The 16,886-nt window shown below is 33.5% G+C and overlaps 1 protein-coding gene across 1 annotated transcript in view; it reads right to left on the minus strand.

Moving 5' to 3' along the window:
* LOC125647315 (xanthine dehydrogenase/oxidase-like) overlaps positions 1–16,886 on the minus strand; it is a 43,236-nt gene that overhangs the window by 26,056 nt on the left and 294 nt on the right. Inside the window, exons 2-21 of the mRNA XM_056141964.1 lie at positions 16,475–16,538; positions 15,657–15,753; positions 15,081–15,189; positions 14,678–14,804; positions 13,853–13,911; positions 13,703–13,750; positions 13,516–13,590; positions 13,222–13,357; positions 12,820–12,987; positions 12,561–12,640; positions 11,643–11,739; positions 9,117–9,211; positions 6,883–7,061; positions 6,648–6,774; positions 6,332–6,518; positions 5,884–6,062; positions 4,079–4,198; positions 3,759–3,980; positions 2,063–2,126; positions 1,818–1,887 (exon numbers count right to left, since the gene is read on the minus strand). Coding sequence (XP_055997939.1) covers positions 1,818–1,887; positions 2,063–2,126; positions 3,759–3,980; positions 4,079–4,198; positions 5,884–6,062; positions 6,332–6,518; positions 6,648–6,774; positions 6,883–7,061; positions 9,117–9,211; positions 11,643–11,739; positions 12,561–12,640; positions 12,820–12,987; positions 13,222–13,357; positions 13,516–13,590; positions 13,703–13,750; positions 13,853–13,911; positions 14,678–14,804; positions 15,081–15,189; positions 15,657–15,753; positions 16,475–16,538 — 2,303 coding nt within the window. The remainder of the gene's footprint in view (positions 1–1,817; positions 1,888–2,062; positions 2,127–3,758; positions 3,981–4,078; positions 4,199–5,883; positions 6,063–6,331; positions 6,519–6,647; positions 6,775–6,882; positions 7,062–9,116; positions 9,212–11,642; positions 11,740–12,560; positions 12,641–12,819; positions 12,988–13,221; positions 13,358–13,515; positions 13,591–13,702; positions 13,751–13,852; positions 13,912–14,677; positions 14,805–15,080; positions 15,190–15,656; positions 15,754–16,474; positions 16,539–16,886) is intronic.

Below are 16,886 nucleotides of genomic sequence, written 5' to 3' on the forward strand. Positions count from 1 at the left end.
CATCAGTTCTCACGATTTTTAACTTCTGCAGAAACAGCAAATTGAAATGATAGCAAAAATTAAAGTTGTATACAATACTCATTATATATAGAGAGACAATGTTCTACTAATTATATCTTAAAGGACACATCTCGTGTTTTTAAACTTTTTAATTTTTTCAGCAAAATTAATTCATTTCATGCCTAAAACTACTTTACATGTGTTTTAAAAGAAACAGTTTGCGTAGTTTTCGAGTTTGATTGCGATGAAATTCAAATCTTGCGATATGCATATTTTCTTCGATATTTTACGCGCCATTATCTGTGACGTCATATGCGACCTCGAGCGAGAAGATTTGAAAACATTTGTTAGCCATTTCATAAACAGATAAGATTTAATTGACAAACAAACAATTATCACATTAACGGCTTGTAAATAACACTGCATTGGGGTGTTGTGTGCCGTTTAAGGGTGTACTTGCTGTCAGTAGAGAGGATTTGGACTGTGTTTTTTTCAATTTTCGAAGGAAGGTATGAGGGACAAGACGTGAAAATTTTTTGTTGGCACAACGACTTTGCCATAAAAAAAAACCCAGTAGAATTTGTCCCTATACTTTTTCAAACAAGCTCTTGGACAAAGACGTATATAAACTGCGAGAAAATGGTTCTATCGAAGCTTCGCACTGTTACATATAGGCCTACCGCATATGCTTTCCGTTCTGCTCTCAAATTCAATACACACTCGCACCAACTGACCTTCACCTTGTAACACCATATAGGCAGAACTTTGCTAGCAGTGTCTACCAACTGGTAGTTTTAAAAAAGAAATTTAAAGATAAAAGATAATAGAACTTTCAATTATAAATAATAAAATATGATATTTCCCAACTTTGAATTGAATTATAATGCTTTCATTTTTTTTTTAAAGGAACGCGTACGTGTTTACAACAACAGCACGCCGCGCTCCCACTTCCTAAGTAACAATGTGTAGATAACAAAAAATAATGATTAATAAAATTGAGCTTGAATAAAATAATTTAAAAGTATTGTGATTTTCACAATAACTTTGATCATTTTTATTATATTTTTTTCCCCGAAATGCACCCGTGACGGTAGGCCTAGTTGTCAATGCTACATGTACGTAATCGTATTATAATTTAGGCCTATCTAACTTCTCCAAAAATAAATTTAATAATAATTGCTCTGTTTATTTTAGAAAAGCAACAACGCTAATTACAGTTGTTTACAGAAATGGCATTACCAAATAGTGTTTAGACAGTGATCCCATGTAAACATTATTTACTCGCAAATTTATGCAGATTTCATACTCGCTTTCCTCGCTACATTTAGGTCGCTATTTGTATGCACTGGTGGCTAAAAGATATAAGACTCGGGGAATTTGTCAACATCGAAATAAATGTTATCCATGGTAAAGAAATTAGGCCCCTAAAACCCGAGTTTTAAAAAATATCTAACACTACTATTACAACAAGTTGATCGACGAAGGTCGCATATGACGTCACTGTACCACGTGACTACCTATCTAATTAACTAGGCTTTTTGAAATCGGGGCTTAGATTTAAGTCCATATTGTGGCTAATTATCGCAATACTTCAGTGAACAAACTATTACAATTAATTTCTATAAGCATAAGGAAGACAAAATGCATATAATTCTGTATACTTTGAAAACACGAGATGTGTCCTTTAATGGACAGCCAGTTGTATGCTGTACTCATTATATATAGCGACACTGGTCTACTGATTATACCTACATGTATGGATAGCCAGTTGTATTCAGTACTCGATCATTATAGAGACAGTGACCTACTAATCGTACCTATGGGCCGCCAGTGCCACTGGAACACAGATCTTCACAGGCTGAGTTTCTTTCCCTCCAAATGCACCTCCTGAAAGAGACAAGACAATACTTTCCTTTAATTTTAGGCGATGTTATAATGCTATAATTGCATTCACTACTGTTCTCCGATGTTAATATATTGAATAATCTGCAGACTGACAGCAAATGTATTACTTGTATCATTTCAAGAAGTTAAATGTACAGTACATGGGAGATCACATTACCTGTTCTTTTGTGACGAACAATGACTCTGTTACAGGGTATCTGTAAACATGTCGCGATGGAACTCTACAAGTATAATAATAATGAGAATATTCAGTCTGTAGGCATTCTAAGTAAACAGGCCGATATGAATGTCCATCAATCACACCGACTCCAGTGTTCTAAAGATTTAAAGCTGGCTTGTAGTACACAATTACACATAATTATAATGTACTGGTACTCATTTTCTTATCAAACGGTACTGATATTGCTGAAAATAACATTAGGTGTAAATGAAACAAAAATAGAATATCATATTGTTTTTTGTCTTAAATCAGTTGTGAAGAGAATTGCATTAGTGCATGCCGTGGACATTACTGAAGATTCCTTATTTTTAGCGAGTACTTAACGGGGAAGACAACCCAAAAAATGTTTACATGATAATTGATAGGATTATAATTAATTATATGATAAAAAATTGTCATACTATTCTGTTGATATACGGCCCAGATAAGCTTCAGTACCAATTTCAAAACGTTAAAAATTAAAATTACCACCATCTATAGAGGCTGCCAAGATGTGGAACTCTTTTGTATTCAAGACCATAAAAATCAATAATTTTGACGTCACACCGTCTGTTCCGGTTTTGACGAGATTCTAAGATGTGCATGTGTGTGATGTGGTGGACTTTACGAATAAATAGGGTGATGCCTTCCTGTCAAGCTGTTAATTGCACTAATGCGAAGGGGAGATGTGCATTTTTTTATTTTTTTTCTCTCAAAATTCCTGACCTAACCAAGTCATCTGTAAAGAAAAGACTATGTAATCTGTGGATCCATCATTTGCATAATGATAAGTTGAGGTTCGGGACATTCGTATGAAGAAACGTGTACCGTCTGCCTGATCTGCGACTGGAATAAATGTCCTCTTTTCTAAATTCCCTCTTGCAAAAGGACGAACTCGGCTCCAAACTTAACTGTTCGTGACTTGTCATGTTTACAGTGCTGCTGATGAAATAAACCGGAACCAACGCTGTAACGTCATAAATTTAACTTCAATGGCTGCTCTCTTAGCAGTGGGTAATTTAAAAATATATGATGGACTAATATTGATTTAATCATTACACAAGGATTTTGTTGTTAAAGATTGTCATTTACGATATCAATAAGTAATACTTTATTCATTATTAAAAAGCAATAATGTGGTATAGGGTTGATTTCCCTTTAATATTGCGAAATGACTTGTACATGCCAAATTGCGTGAACATAATTCTAAATTCACGAGTGCTCTGTTGATCAAGAGTTTTTACATGTAATTTAGCAATATAAAAACAAAAGCAAATAATTTTATTTCACGAATGCTTCTCGCGAAATTACATGTTAATAAATTCCTCGCGTCTAAACACAGGGTTTTAACACAATCTGAGCAAACTATATATACCAGTTTGCTCTAATTGTGTCAAAACCCTGTGCATATAACTAGGAATTTACAGTATACAATGTATATGAATTATTAAGATAATACATGTAATTACATGTACGTAGTTACAACAACACACCAATGTTGTTTTTTTGGATGCACACATATTGTCAACATATGATCAAAACAGTCCTATATATGTGGGACCAGAAATTAAAGCGCACCTGTCAATAACCTTAATATACAATTCTTTAAAGTGCACCTGTTAATAACTTTTATATACTATTCCTTAAAGCGCACCTGTATAAACGTAGGACCTTGGTGTGTAACGAATATCTCTATCTCATTCTGCTCTTTTTTAGGTATACAAATGGCACCAATAGTCTCCATATAAAAATGTTCCTGAGCACCTGTGCATATTGTACCCTCCAAAGTCTTGTCGCAGTCTGGAAAGGTTTTGGACGCCTCTCCACGTACTCTCGAAATCGTTGTATCGATGAAAGAATCAGATCTGATTGCATCCTAAAGTATACACAACAAACAATTCTAAATAAAATGTTTTGTATAACAGATTCGGATTGCCAATCACCCCAAGAGATGTTCTATAGTTATATAAATACCTCAATAGTTAGAATCGGTTTCATCTCATCGTACTCAATCTTGACCTTTTCTGCAGCGCTAGCTGCCTGTTCAGGAGATTTTGCAATGACTGCACCCACAGGCTGTCCATAGTAAACCACCTGGTTAATGAATGTACGTATTATATTGTAAACATGGAAATATTTGCATGCTATAAATATATGCAAATTCTGCAATGGCAAACTAATCGTAAAATGAATCTCAATTTGGTTTGGTACGATTATATAAAATTTGCAAAAATACTGTAGATTCCTAAATATACATGTGGAATATTTCATCACATAATTTCGCGAGAGGCATCATTTGTGAAATAAGATTACTTGCTTTTAATCTACTGATGCTATATAACACATGTAAGAACTCTTGATTAACAGACAACAAACAAATTTGTGTTCACACGATTTCAGAACTGAGGTAGACGAGTCAATTTGCCATATTAAGTAGTCACATAAAATAAGTAATGTACATGCAGTACCAATCTCCAATATTATGTCCGTAGATTTCCTCTCCTTGCGATCAAAACAGCCTATCATAAAACTCATCAGCTTGTCATATATTACATGTCAATGAGGTACATACATATACATATGTAATATCAATTGATAGACACAGAGAAAAGTTCTGAATTAGTGCTTAATTTACTAATCCATTCTATTAATCATAGAGAAAATCACCTTCACTGACATTTCTATTAAAATTAACCTGGAGCAATAATTCAATCATCATCAATATATAGGTATAGTTTTGTATGTGTATATAGATATAGTTTTAGCATGTGTATATAGATATAGTTTTGTATGTGTACATAGATATAGTTTTGTATGTGTATATAGATATAGTTTTGTATGTGTATATAGATATAGTTTTGTATGTGTATATAGGTATAGCTTTGTATGTGTATATAGATATAGTTTTGTATGTGTATATAGACATAGTTTTGTATGTGTATATAGACATAATTTTGTATGTGTACATAGATATAGTTTTGTATGTGTACATAGATATAGTTTTGTATGTGTATATAGGTATAGCTTTGTATCTGTATATAGATATAGTTTTGTATGTGTATTTAGATATAGTTTTAGTTTGTGTATATAGGTATAGTTTTGTATGTATATATAGACATAGTTTTGTATGTGTATATAGATATAGTTTTTTATGAGTATATAGATATAGTTTTGTATATAGATATAGTTTTGTATGTATATATAGATATAGTTTTTATGAGTATGTAGATATAGTTTTGTATGTGTATATAGATATAGTTTTGTATGTATATATAGATATAGTTTTGTATGTGTATATAGGTATATATTTGTATGTGTATATAGGTATAGTTTTGTATGTGTATATAGATATAGTTTTGTATGTGTATATAGGTATAGTTTTGTATGTGTATATAGGTATAGTTTTGTATGTGTATATAGGTATAGTTTTGTATGTGTATATAGGTATAGTTTTGTATGTGTATATAGGTATAGTTTTGTATGTGTATATAGATATAGTTTTGTATGTGTATATAGGTATAGTTTTGTATGTGTATATAGGTATAGTTTTGTATGTGTATATAGGTATAGTTTTGTATGTGTATATAGATATAGTTTTGTATGTGTATATAGACATAGTTTTGTATGTGTATATAGGTATAGTTTTGTATGTGTATATAGACATAGTTTTGTATGTGTATATAGATATAGTTTTGTATGTGTATATAGGTAATTGAATATAAGAAAAAAGAACTAATCAAACCAAGGACAAATGTAGTCTCTCACATAAGTTGACATACCTCACTGGATGCGAACATTTCCTCATCACAGGCCATAAGGCCCCACTTGTTAGTTTCAGGGATAGCTGTGTGGTCAATACAATCTACCACTCCCGGAAAACTTTGAGCACCCGACCAGTCTACACTGACAATCTTTGCCCGTGCCTTGTTGCTAAGGACCAGGCAGAGATGGAGCTCGTCTATGGTAAAAATCAAGAAACAGTGTGAGGAATAGATAGTCAGGGTATTAGTTTTATGGAGGATATAAAGGCAATGAAAGCAACAGGTAATTTTTTACAATAGTAAAGGTTTTGACAATTATGAAAACTAACCTACTTCCCGTTTCAATAGTTTTACACTCATAATACAAACAGCTAGTCTAGACACTTATGCCTTATGCCGAACCTATGCCTTACAACAGAGATTTTGTTTTCAGGAAAACTAAACCAATGGGTTATTAAAGCCCTACTCTGATACGATGGCATGTCGTCAATAAACATGGCCTGTCCCGCCACCAAATCCTCAGCAGTGGTTTGGGGTATCGGTCGCCACACTGGATCTGTCGGTGGCTGTTCAGCGGGTGCGTCATCGAAGACAATGTTAAACCGGCGTGGCTCCGGATCTATATGGCCAGGGAGCTCCTTAAATGACCCTTCCTGTAAATTGTATTCATCAATGTATCTTAAATCTAGAATAAACTAATAAGTATATTGTTTTGGTAATCCTCGATGAATGGTCAATAATTTCTAAGAGAATACATCGATATACACTCAGTGTGTACTTACTTCATTGACTAAATCCTGAAATTTCCTTATAAAGCCAAGGGAGACCACCAGAAGTTCCTCCTTCACCTCTCCTTTCTCCTCAGACAGTCTATTTCTCAGAACGCCCTCTAGTTTCTCAAAAGAGAGGCTTTTCCAGAAAAGACAATTCCAAAATAAAACACCTTACATCCTTACAAATTCTTGTTTTAAAAGTGATCAAAATAAATAAACTTCGACTTTGATGCCAGGTGTTTACCTCTTAAATAAATCAGAGGGAGTATCTATTTTGACTGTATTTCGAGTAAGTCCACCGAAACATGCAGTGAAGTGCCCCATGCTGTCATCTGTCTCGTTATCTACCGTCATGGCTGCACTGACACCATTAAAACCGTCACCCCGTCTTTGCGGATGTTTTTGGAAACTAACATACTGGTACTAAACCAAGAAATAAGTTTATCTATTTATATGTTACTTTACTTATTATGATACACTGTTAATAAGTTATCTATCTATATGTTACTTTACTTCTTATGATACATGGTTAATAAGTTACCTATTTATATGTTACTTTACTTATTATGATACACTGTTAATAAGTTATCTATTTATCTCTTACTTTACTTATTATGATACACTGTTAATAAGTTATCTATTTATATGTTACTTTACTTATTTTGATACAATGTTAACAAGAGGTACTGTGAGCAATGCTCACTAAGAATACCCCCCGCTTACCACAATCTCCCAAAGAGTGTTGGTAATTGGTATAAACTACCACCTTTCTGAGTGTAAAAAACAAATGGCATGACAAACCGAACCATATTGCTACTTCGATGTCCACTGCGCGTGACCTTTGACCTTTTGACCCTAAAATCGATAGGGAACATCTTCATCCCATGGGTAGTCCATATATATATGATATGGTGACTGTAGGTGGAAAGGATAACGCTTTAGAGCCCGGAAACCATATTGCTACTTCGATGTGCAGTGCGCTTGACCTTTGACCTTTTGACCCCAAAATCGATAGGGAACATCTTCATCCCATGGGTAGTCCATATGTATGATATGGTGACTGTAGGTGGAAAAGATAACGCTTTAGAGCCCGGAAACCATATTGCTACTTCGATGTCCAGTGCGCTTGACCTTTGACCCCAAAATCGATAGGGAACATCTTCATCCCATGGGTAGTCCATATATATGATATGGTGACGGTAGGTGGAAAGGATAATGCTTTAGAGCCCGGAAACCATTGCGTCTACAGACGGACGGACGGACAGACAGCCGGACAACCCGATTCCAGTATACCCCCCCCCACAACTTGTTGCGGGGGGTATAATAAGTTATCTATTTATATGTTACTTTACTTATTATGATATACTGTTAATAAGTTATCTATCTATAATTATGTTACACTGTTAATAAGTTACTTTACTTATTATGATACACTGTTAATAAGTTACCTATTTATATGTTACTTTACTTATTATGATACACTGTTAATAAGTTATCTATTTATATCTTACTTTACTTATTATGATACACTGTTAATAAGTTATCCATTTATATCTTACTTTACTTATTATGATACACAGTTAATACATTACCTATTTATATGTTACTTTACTTATCATGATACACTGTTAATAAGTTATCTATTTATATCTTACTTTACTTATTATGATACACTGTTAATAAATTACTTATTAATAAGTTACTTTACTTATCATGATACACTGTTAATAAGTTATCTATTAATATGTTTCTTTACTCATTATGATACACTGTTAATAAGTTACTTATAAATAAGTTACTTTACTTATTATGATACACTGTTAATAAGTTATCTATTTATACATTACTTTACTCATTATGATACACTGTTAATAAGTTACTTTACTTATTATGATACACTGTTAATAAGTTACTTATTAATAAGTTACTTTACTTATCATGATACACTGTTAATAAGTTATCTATTAATATGTTACTTTACTCATTATGATACACTGTTAATAAGTTACTTATTAATAAGTTACTTTACTTATTATGATACACTGTTAATAAGTTATCTATTTATACATTACTTTACTCATTATGATACACTGTTAATAAGTTACTTTACTTATTATGATACACTGTTAATAAGTTATCTATTTATATGTTACTTTACTTATTATGATACACAGTTAATAAGTTACCTATTTATATCTTACTTTACTCATTATGATACACTGTTAATAAGTTACTTTACTTATCATGATACACTCCTGTTAATAAGTTACCTATCTATATGTTACTTTACTCATTATGATACACTGTTAATAAGTTACTTTACTTATTATGCTACACTGTTAATAAGTTATCTATCTATATATCCCCTATGTTTTTACATGAATGATACAGACCAACTGTTATCACTTTACACATTGATGAATCACTTGGCTTACTATGATGCACACTGATTAAGTTACCAATCTATAAAACACTTACCTTATTATTGAAAGGAATATGGACTTTCAGTACAAGCTCTTTTGCGTTTTGATCATCTGATAGATAATTCTCTAATTTCATATTGTGACATGTTCCTAGATTAACGAGAGAAGAAAGATATTGAACAGATACACATTTACAATACTCCTTCCTCCAACAATGTTGATTTTCCTTTTCCAATAACTGATTTCCATCAACCACTAAAATAAAAGATCCAAGAATTTACTTCATTAAGCAGATTGTACATCAATGTATTTTCTTTAAAGGACACATCTCGTGTTTTCAAAGTATACAGAATTATATGCATTTTGTCTTCCTTATGCTTATAGAAATTAATTGTAATAGTTCGTTCGCTGAAGTATTGCGATAATTAGCCACAATACGGACTTAAATCTAAGCCCCGATTTCAAAAAGCCTAGTTAATTAGATAGGTAGTCACGTGGTACAGTGACGTCATATGCGACCTTCGTCGATCAACTTGTTGTAAAAGTAGTGTTAGATATTTTTAAAAATTCGGGTTTTAGGGGCCTAATTTATTCACCATGGATAACATTTATTTCAATGTTGACAAATTTCCTGAGTCATATATCTTTTAGCCACCAGTGCATACAAATAGCGACCCAAATGTAGCGAGAAAAGCGAGTATGAAATCTGCATAAATTTGCGAGTAAATAATATTTACATGGGATCACTGTCTAAACACAATTTGGTAATGCCATTTCTGTAAACAACTGTAATTAGCGTTGTTGCTTTTCTAAAATAAACAGTGCAATTATTAAATTTATTTTTGGAGAAGTTAGATAGAGCTAGGCCTAAATTATGATACGATTATGTATCATTGACAACTAGGCCTACTGTCACAGGTGCATTTCGAAAAATATAATAATAATAATAATGATCAAACTTATTGTGAAAATCACAATACTTTTAAATTATTTTATTAAAGCAATTTTATTAGGCCTAATCATTAATTTTTGTTATCTACACGTTGTTATTTAGGAAGTGGGAGCGCGGCGTGCTGTTGTTGTAAACACGTACGCGTTCCTTAAAAAACATGAAAGCATTATAATTCAATTCAAAGTCGGGAAATATTATATTTTATTATTTATAATTGAAAGTTCAATTATCTTTTATCTTTAAATTTTTTTTTAAAACTACCAGTTGGTAGACACTGCTAGCAAAGTTCTGCATATATGTTGTTACAAGGTGAAGGTCAGTTGGTGCGAGTGTGTATTGAATTCGAGAGCAGAACGGAAAGCATATGCTGTAGGCCTATATGTAACAGTGCGTAGCTTCAATAGAACCATTTTCTCGCAGTTTATCTACGTCTTTTTCCAAGTGCTTGTTTGAAAAAGTACAGGGACAAATTCTAGTGGGGGTTTTTATGGCAAAGTCGTTGTGCCGACAAAAAATATTCACGTCTTGGCCCTCATACCTTCCTTCGAAAATTGAAAAAACACAGTCCAAATCCTCTCTACTGACAGCAAGTACACCCTTAAACGGCACAAAACACCCTAATGCAGTGTTTAATGCAGCTGTTAATGTGATAATTGTTTGTTTGTCAATTAAATCTAATCTGTTTATGAAATGGCTATCAACTGTTTTCATATCTTCTCGCTCGAGGTCGCATATGACGTCACAGATAATGGCGCGTAAAATATCGAAGAAAATATGCATATCGCAAGATTTGAATTTCATCGCTTTCAAACTCAAAAACTACGCAAACTGTTTCATTTAAAACACATGTAAAGTAGTTCTAAGCATGAAATGAATTAATTTTGCTGAAAAAATTAAAAAGTTTAAAAACATGCGATGTGTCCTTTAACATCATGTCAACAACAAATGGATACGCTCTCAAATAAAACTTTAAAATTTACACAGCTTTATAGATACTAGCATTCAAAACAATGTTCTTTAAATAACAAGGACAAATGAGGAAAAAAAGATTGAAGTAACTCCACTAGAAAATCACAGACTAACAGAAATTCATCGATACTGGTACGTACTGCATAAAGCATGCAACTTTAAGGTCATGCGCGACATATTTGCTAATTTTGTTACTAAAACTATTTCTAATTTCCTCCAGATCAAGGGTTGTAGGACCGAGGTCACTTCTCTCTCTCATAGAATGGACAGTATGAGGCATTTCTCCTCACTTAAATCACTGTCTCCTTTGGTAACATGATGGATTGTCATAAATATGTCCTAGAAGGTCATTTGAAAAATTCAGTTTTCCGTCCAATATGTCAGATAATGGAGGTAAAGCAAAGAGGTGATGTCACAACAATGATTTGAATAAGAGTTTACATTTTTATTTGCCACAATCAGGAACTATATGTATTAAAATATGATAACTCGAAAACAGACTTGATAATATACCTAGAGTTGGGGGTTTTTTTTTGTAGAAACAATTAGGATACAAGTGAATTGTACCTGAAATGTCAATATTATTAAATTATGTATTATTGAGAAACGTCACGATGACCTTTGACTAGTTACCACAGAAATATGAAGTAATTCTATTACCTGTGCTGTCCATCAAATTTACAGTGGCATCCATTGCTATCAAAAGAGCGATCATGTCCAAATTCAAAGCTCGACAAGCCACGTAACCACCGATAGTCTAAAACAAAACATGAAAAATTCAAAATGACAAATCAGAAAAATATATACACTGCGTGAAAAGCTGGTAGCATTTTTCTTATGAGTGAGTGAATTTTACTATTATAGTACAAGGTTGCGAGATGGGTGCATAAGATTGTAAAATATTATACAAAGTGTATGTTGATGCACCTTTAGAAGAAAAAAAACTGTAAGAAGTTTGACATTTTTCTAAGAAACTATGAAATAGCATTCAATTTCAATGATTGAAAGTGGTGAATTAGTAATAGTTTCCTGTTTAAGAATATGGTACAACACTGTAGACAGCTTTTTCAGTTGGTCAGGTACAAGATTGATGGCTTCTGTAGACAATGTATAGGGACGTAGATTTAATGCAACTTCTAATCTAATTCGACCAGTTGCAGTGGTTCAGTGGTTAAAGCATTTGCCTTGTAACCAGGAGGTTATTAGTTCGAGTCCCGCTTGTATTTTAGCTGCATTGTTTACAACATGGAAATAGACAGTGACAAACACAGGGCACTTAGGAGTGAAAGTCGTAGGTATTTCAAACGATATTTTAAAACTGAGGTCCCATGTCAGGACAGGTGTTGACACGAGAAAGGGACATCATTGCTGCAGTCCTGAGCACCTGGCATAAGACTACATTTGTGGCACTTTACCCACAGGACAGGTGTTGACACGAGAAAGGGACATCATTGCTGCAGTCCTGAGCACCTGGCATAAGACTACATTTGTGGCACTTTACCCACAGTTGGTGATATCTCGATGTGGTAGAAAAATAATTCTCGTAAGAATGTGACACAAAGACACATATCAACTTACTGCAACATTGCGAATCTGGTCAACGGCCAGCCATCGAATACAATCTAAAAACGCCTGCAGAATGAACAGTTTCCCCGTCTCTAAAAAGTGAAAGTAATTGGCAGTCCATCAGTTTTCAGATAATATAGATATAAATGTCAAATCTCACATTACAAAACAAGCATTTTTGGCAGTTTAGAAAACCAGCATAATTTATAACACTATAGATCCTCCGTTTCCTCTTCAATCCATTAATTACATTATGTGATATACACTGTACCTGTGATTGATTGCTTTGAAGTTTTGAAAAAATCTTCCATCATTGTAAAGGTGGCAGCGGCACCAACATCTATTCCCATGTGGCTGAGTGATATGTTCTGCAGCTCCTCAACTCCATGACAACTAATAAAGCAAAGGTTCTCTTCCTCATATTCTTTTACCAATTTTCCTAAAATTTTTAATACAATTTAAATATACAGAGTTACGATACAGGAGAAGTTTGCAAAGTATTACATTAATTTAATGATGTTTCCTTGTTTGGCAAAAATTGGTCATGCTGATTTTCCGAATGTTTTTCACACTCTGTCTCAGTGAGTCAGTTCTGTTTCTGTTTTTTTAAACATTTCATTCAATTCATTCTACATTAAACAAGTGAAAATCAAAGCCAGATTACTGCAAGTACCAAGAGCTGTGGCCCCCGCAACAAACCGAGCGCCAGGGTTATCTGACCAAGCTCTTTGTAGTTGTTTCAGATTAGTGGGGACAATCCAAGTCGTACGTCCAAATGTCATCCAAAGTTGGTCATCAGGCTGCCATTTCTACAAAACATTTACTAGCTGAATAAAAAAAATACTCTTCATCCTAAATCTTCTGATAAAGATCAGTTTGTTAAAGGAGAGAATAATGTTAAAACTGTCTACACTACTTGTATTTGAATTAATTATTCTGATAAGAATTTTGAGAATCTTCACAATACCTTCAGTTCCGGCGGGAAAATAGCGGTCTGCGTAGGATCAGCAGTCTGGTATTCGGAGACAACTTCCTTCGTTTCCTGATATATAAAGTATATATGATTATTCTGTAAATACCAAAAACTTCATTTCACTAAATACAAAATCAACAAATTATTGACTACATATGCCAAAAAGGGAAACCACAACTACCGATTTCTTAATATCCCTTTTGCAGCAATCTTCTCCCATTGGGCAATCCTAGAAATGCAAAAACATTTTCCTTGGTTGCAATTGTAGGTCGTTGTGAATAAAGGTTAGAATGTTGTGATTTAGAAGACCAGAACGTATTTCTTTACTTACGACAAAAGTATTCATGGAGTCCAGAATAGAACGATAACCGGTGCATCTACACAGATTTCCTGGCAAAAAAATAGACAACTAACAAATTTAGAGTACACATTATAGGAGGTTCGATACTTATGCTAGTCTGGTAGCCCGAGGCTAGTAAATTTTGCCCCGGACTATCAGAATACCAGTTAAAACTAGTCCGTTAGAATATTGAAAAATTAAAAACCAAATGGAATGGACTAATGTCTAATCTTGGACACAACTGCATAAATTCTGCCCTGAGAAAAATATAGCTCATGACACTCATTTCAAGCATACAATCTACATCCAAAACATCATGGTTTAATGAAATAAATTGGTAAAATCAGAAGTTAAAATGAGTTAATTAATAGGTCATTTCGCAACAGAAATGCAGGATTTTGCTTCTAGAATTTGAAAATTTTCTGCAATAGCCCCCCACCCCCACCCCACTGGGGAAAGCCTCATCCCACATTGCCCCCACCTCCTTGTCGCTTTGTGACTCAGCCAACGCCTCCAGCAGCCGGACTAGTTCATTACAGAATCTACTAGTCCTTTGGACTACTATACGAAAAAGTGAGTATCAAACACTGCATGCACATAAAATGCGCCAGATACGTAATGTATAGTACTCAAAAATGCATTTAAAAAGTAACAATATAAGAAGTCACTAGAGACCTTCGATAGCTCTCTCTACATCATCAATATAAGAAGTCACTAGAGACCTTCGATAGCTCTCTCTACATCATCAATATAAGAAGTCACTAGAGACCTTCGATAGCTCTCTCTACGTCATCAATATAAGAAGTCACTAGAGACCTTCGATAGCTCTCTCTACGTCATCCTGGGTGGGTTTGGGGTTGTTCCGCAGTAGGCAACAAAGGGAGATAACCATTCCAGGAGTACAGAAGCCACACTGTATTCCGTGACTTTGTACCAAATTTTTCTGAAAAGAATAAAGTTTTAATATGAAGTCCTTGTTCAGTGATATTGAGTTTTCAAGCTTGTTAGATATTATCAATTTCGTAATTTTTTTAATGAATATTTTATTCCTCTTTTAAGAAAGTACATTGTACATGTATGTGAATCAAAATGTACAATACATGGATAATTACAATCAATTTTTTAGGGTAAGTGTGTTGATTTGATAAAGCGCTATATAAATGTACAATAATAATCATCAATACATCACACATTAATAGAGATCTTTTTATCGCAGTACCTGGAGAGGATGTAGTCCATCGCGTGCTGTACCTATGCCTTCCACAGTGGTAATGGCACATCCGTGGACATAATACAGCGGGGTGATACACGCATTCACAGTCACATGTCTGCAACACGTGAGAATGCAGTACAGGTGAACTTTATAGCTTACAATATTTCATAGGTTCATAACACAAATGAGTGTTTATAACAATTTCTTGTGTCTGCATTTGCAATGATCAAACTGCATTGCATCTTCATTTTACTTGCAACGAGTAAATTTTCCTAATCATTTACTATATCAATACTGACTTTAATAGATTACTATGGCTTTAAAGGGAATAAATGAAGTTACATGTCTTTAAATTTGAGATGATCAAACAAGACTATATATATAAAATTTACTAAAATATTAACTTTCAAAGTACCGCTTTGCAATATTTTGTAATAAAATGGTCATATATTGAAGAAAATGTTATGATTTTACTTTGAGTCGATCTCACAATTGTGAAAACAAATACTAAATAATAGATACAACATGATCATGTACATATCTAATAAAACTTTAAACGCCTCAGTTAATGGGAACTTCTACCTTAGTTTCTGTGTGTGGTGGTCAAATTTGGACAAAATGACTGAACAAGCACCGCATACTCCTTGATTACAGGCATTTTTACTTCCGGTCAGTCGTACTTTCAGTAAATAAGAAAAATCAATGCGATCAAAACAGCCCCCCCCCCCCCCCCCCAAAACTGACACATTTCAAATCATTAGATATATATATTGCGTACATAAAATTCACACCGTTATTGCATTAAATTCAACTTATTTAAAATTCTTCCGTGGTCACAAAAGATGCATTTTCAATGGATAGTACTTTCAGTATGTATGAACAAAATGAATTCTCATTCTCACAAACAAATTCTAACGTACTATTACTTGTTAGACATTATGTTATGGTATGTGACATCCTGACATCCTTCTGTCTATAAAATCAAGCTATTTTGCTACAGATTATGTCGACATGCAAGACATTTATGTCAAATATCCCATGTGACATCCAAAACAATTAACATGATTACTAAGTTGCATGTCAACCCCAAGCAATTATATCCCTTGGGTTTGAATTTATTATTGATAGTAAATTCAAACCCAGGCGATATTTTTGCCTGTGATGTCAACATAATTAAGTTGCATGTTGAATGCCACAAATCAGTGATATTTGATATTTTCCGAAAGTTTTTCTAATTCATATCTGATTACAGTTTTCTTGTATGTAAACATGTTGACATACATCTATATATTCCATATCAACACCATTATCTTGCACATGTTAACACAATCTATAGAATAACTTGTTTGTAGGTTGAGAAGTATGTCACCATTATACAATTATTGACAAGGTCAGGATACATTTGCTTCTGAGATATATCAGCAGTGTCATTCCATATTGCAGATCCTCGTCACTCACTTCAACCTGCAATCAATTCAACAAGTTCTGAATATTTTTGCATTTTTCTTTTCGATCACATATACATGTACAATGTATTTTGGGGTGTGATTAAGGAATTCGAAGACAGAAATCCACACCTTCGTATAGTCAATTTCATCATTATAGAATCGGATAAGCACAATCATTTCAGGAAGATAAATACCATGGAATTATTTAAATTCGCGGGGGCCAATTTTCGTGGATTGTCAATATTATACAATTTCATCGGAATGTGATTTTGTAGATGATTCGAATTAAATTTGTAGGATATAGGTACCCATAAAATCCACAGAAATTGTGCCCTACAAAATTGAATAACTCTATCCATATCAT

This window comes from Ostrea edulis, chromosome 6, assembly GCF_947568905.1.
Source record: "Ostrea edulis chromosome 6, xbOstEdul1.1, whole genome shotgun sequence".
Lineage (NCBI taxonomy): Eukaryota > Metazoa > Mollusca > Bivalvia > Ostreida > Ostreidae > Ostrea > Ostrea edulis.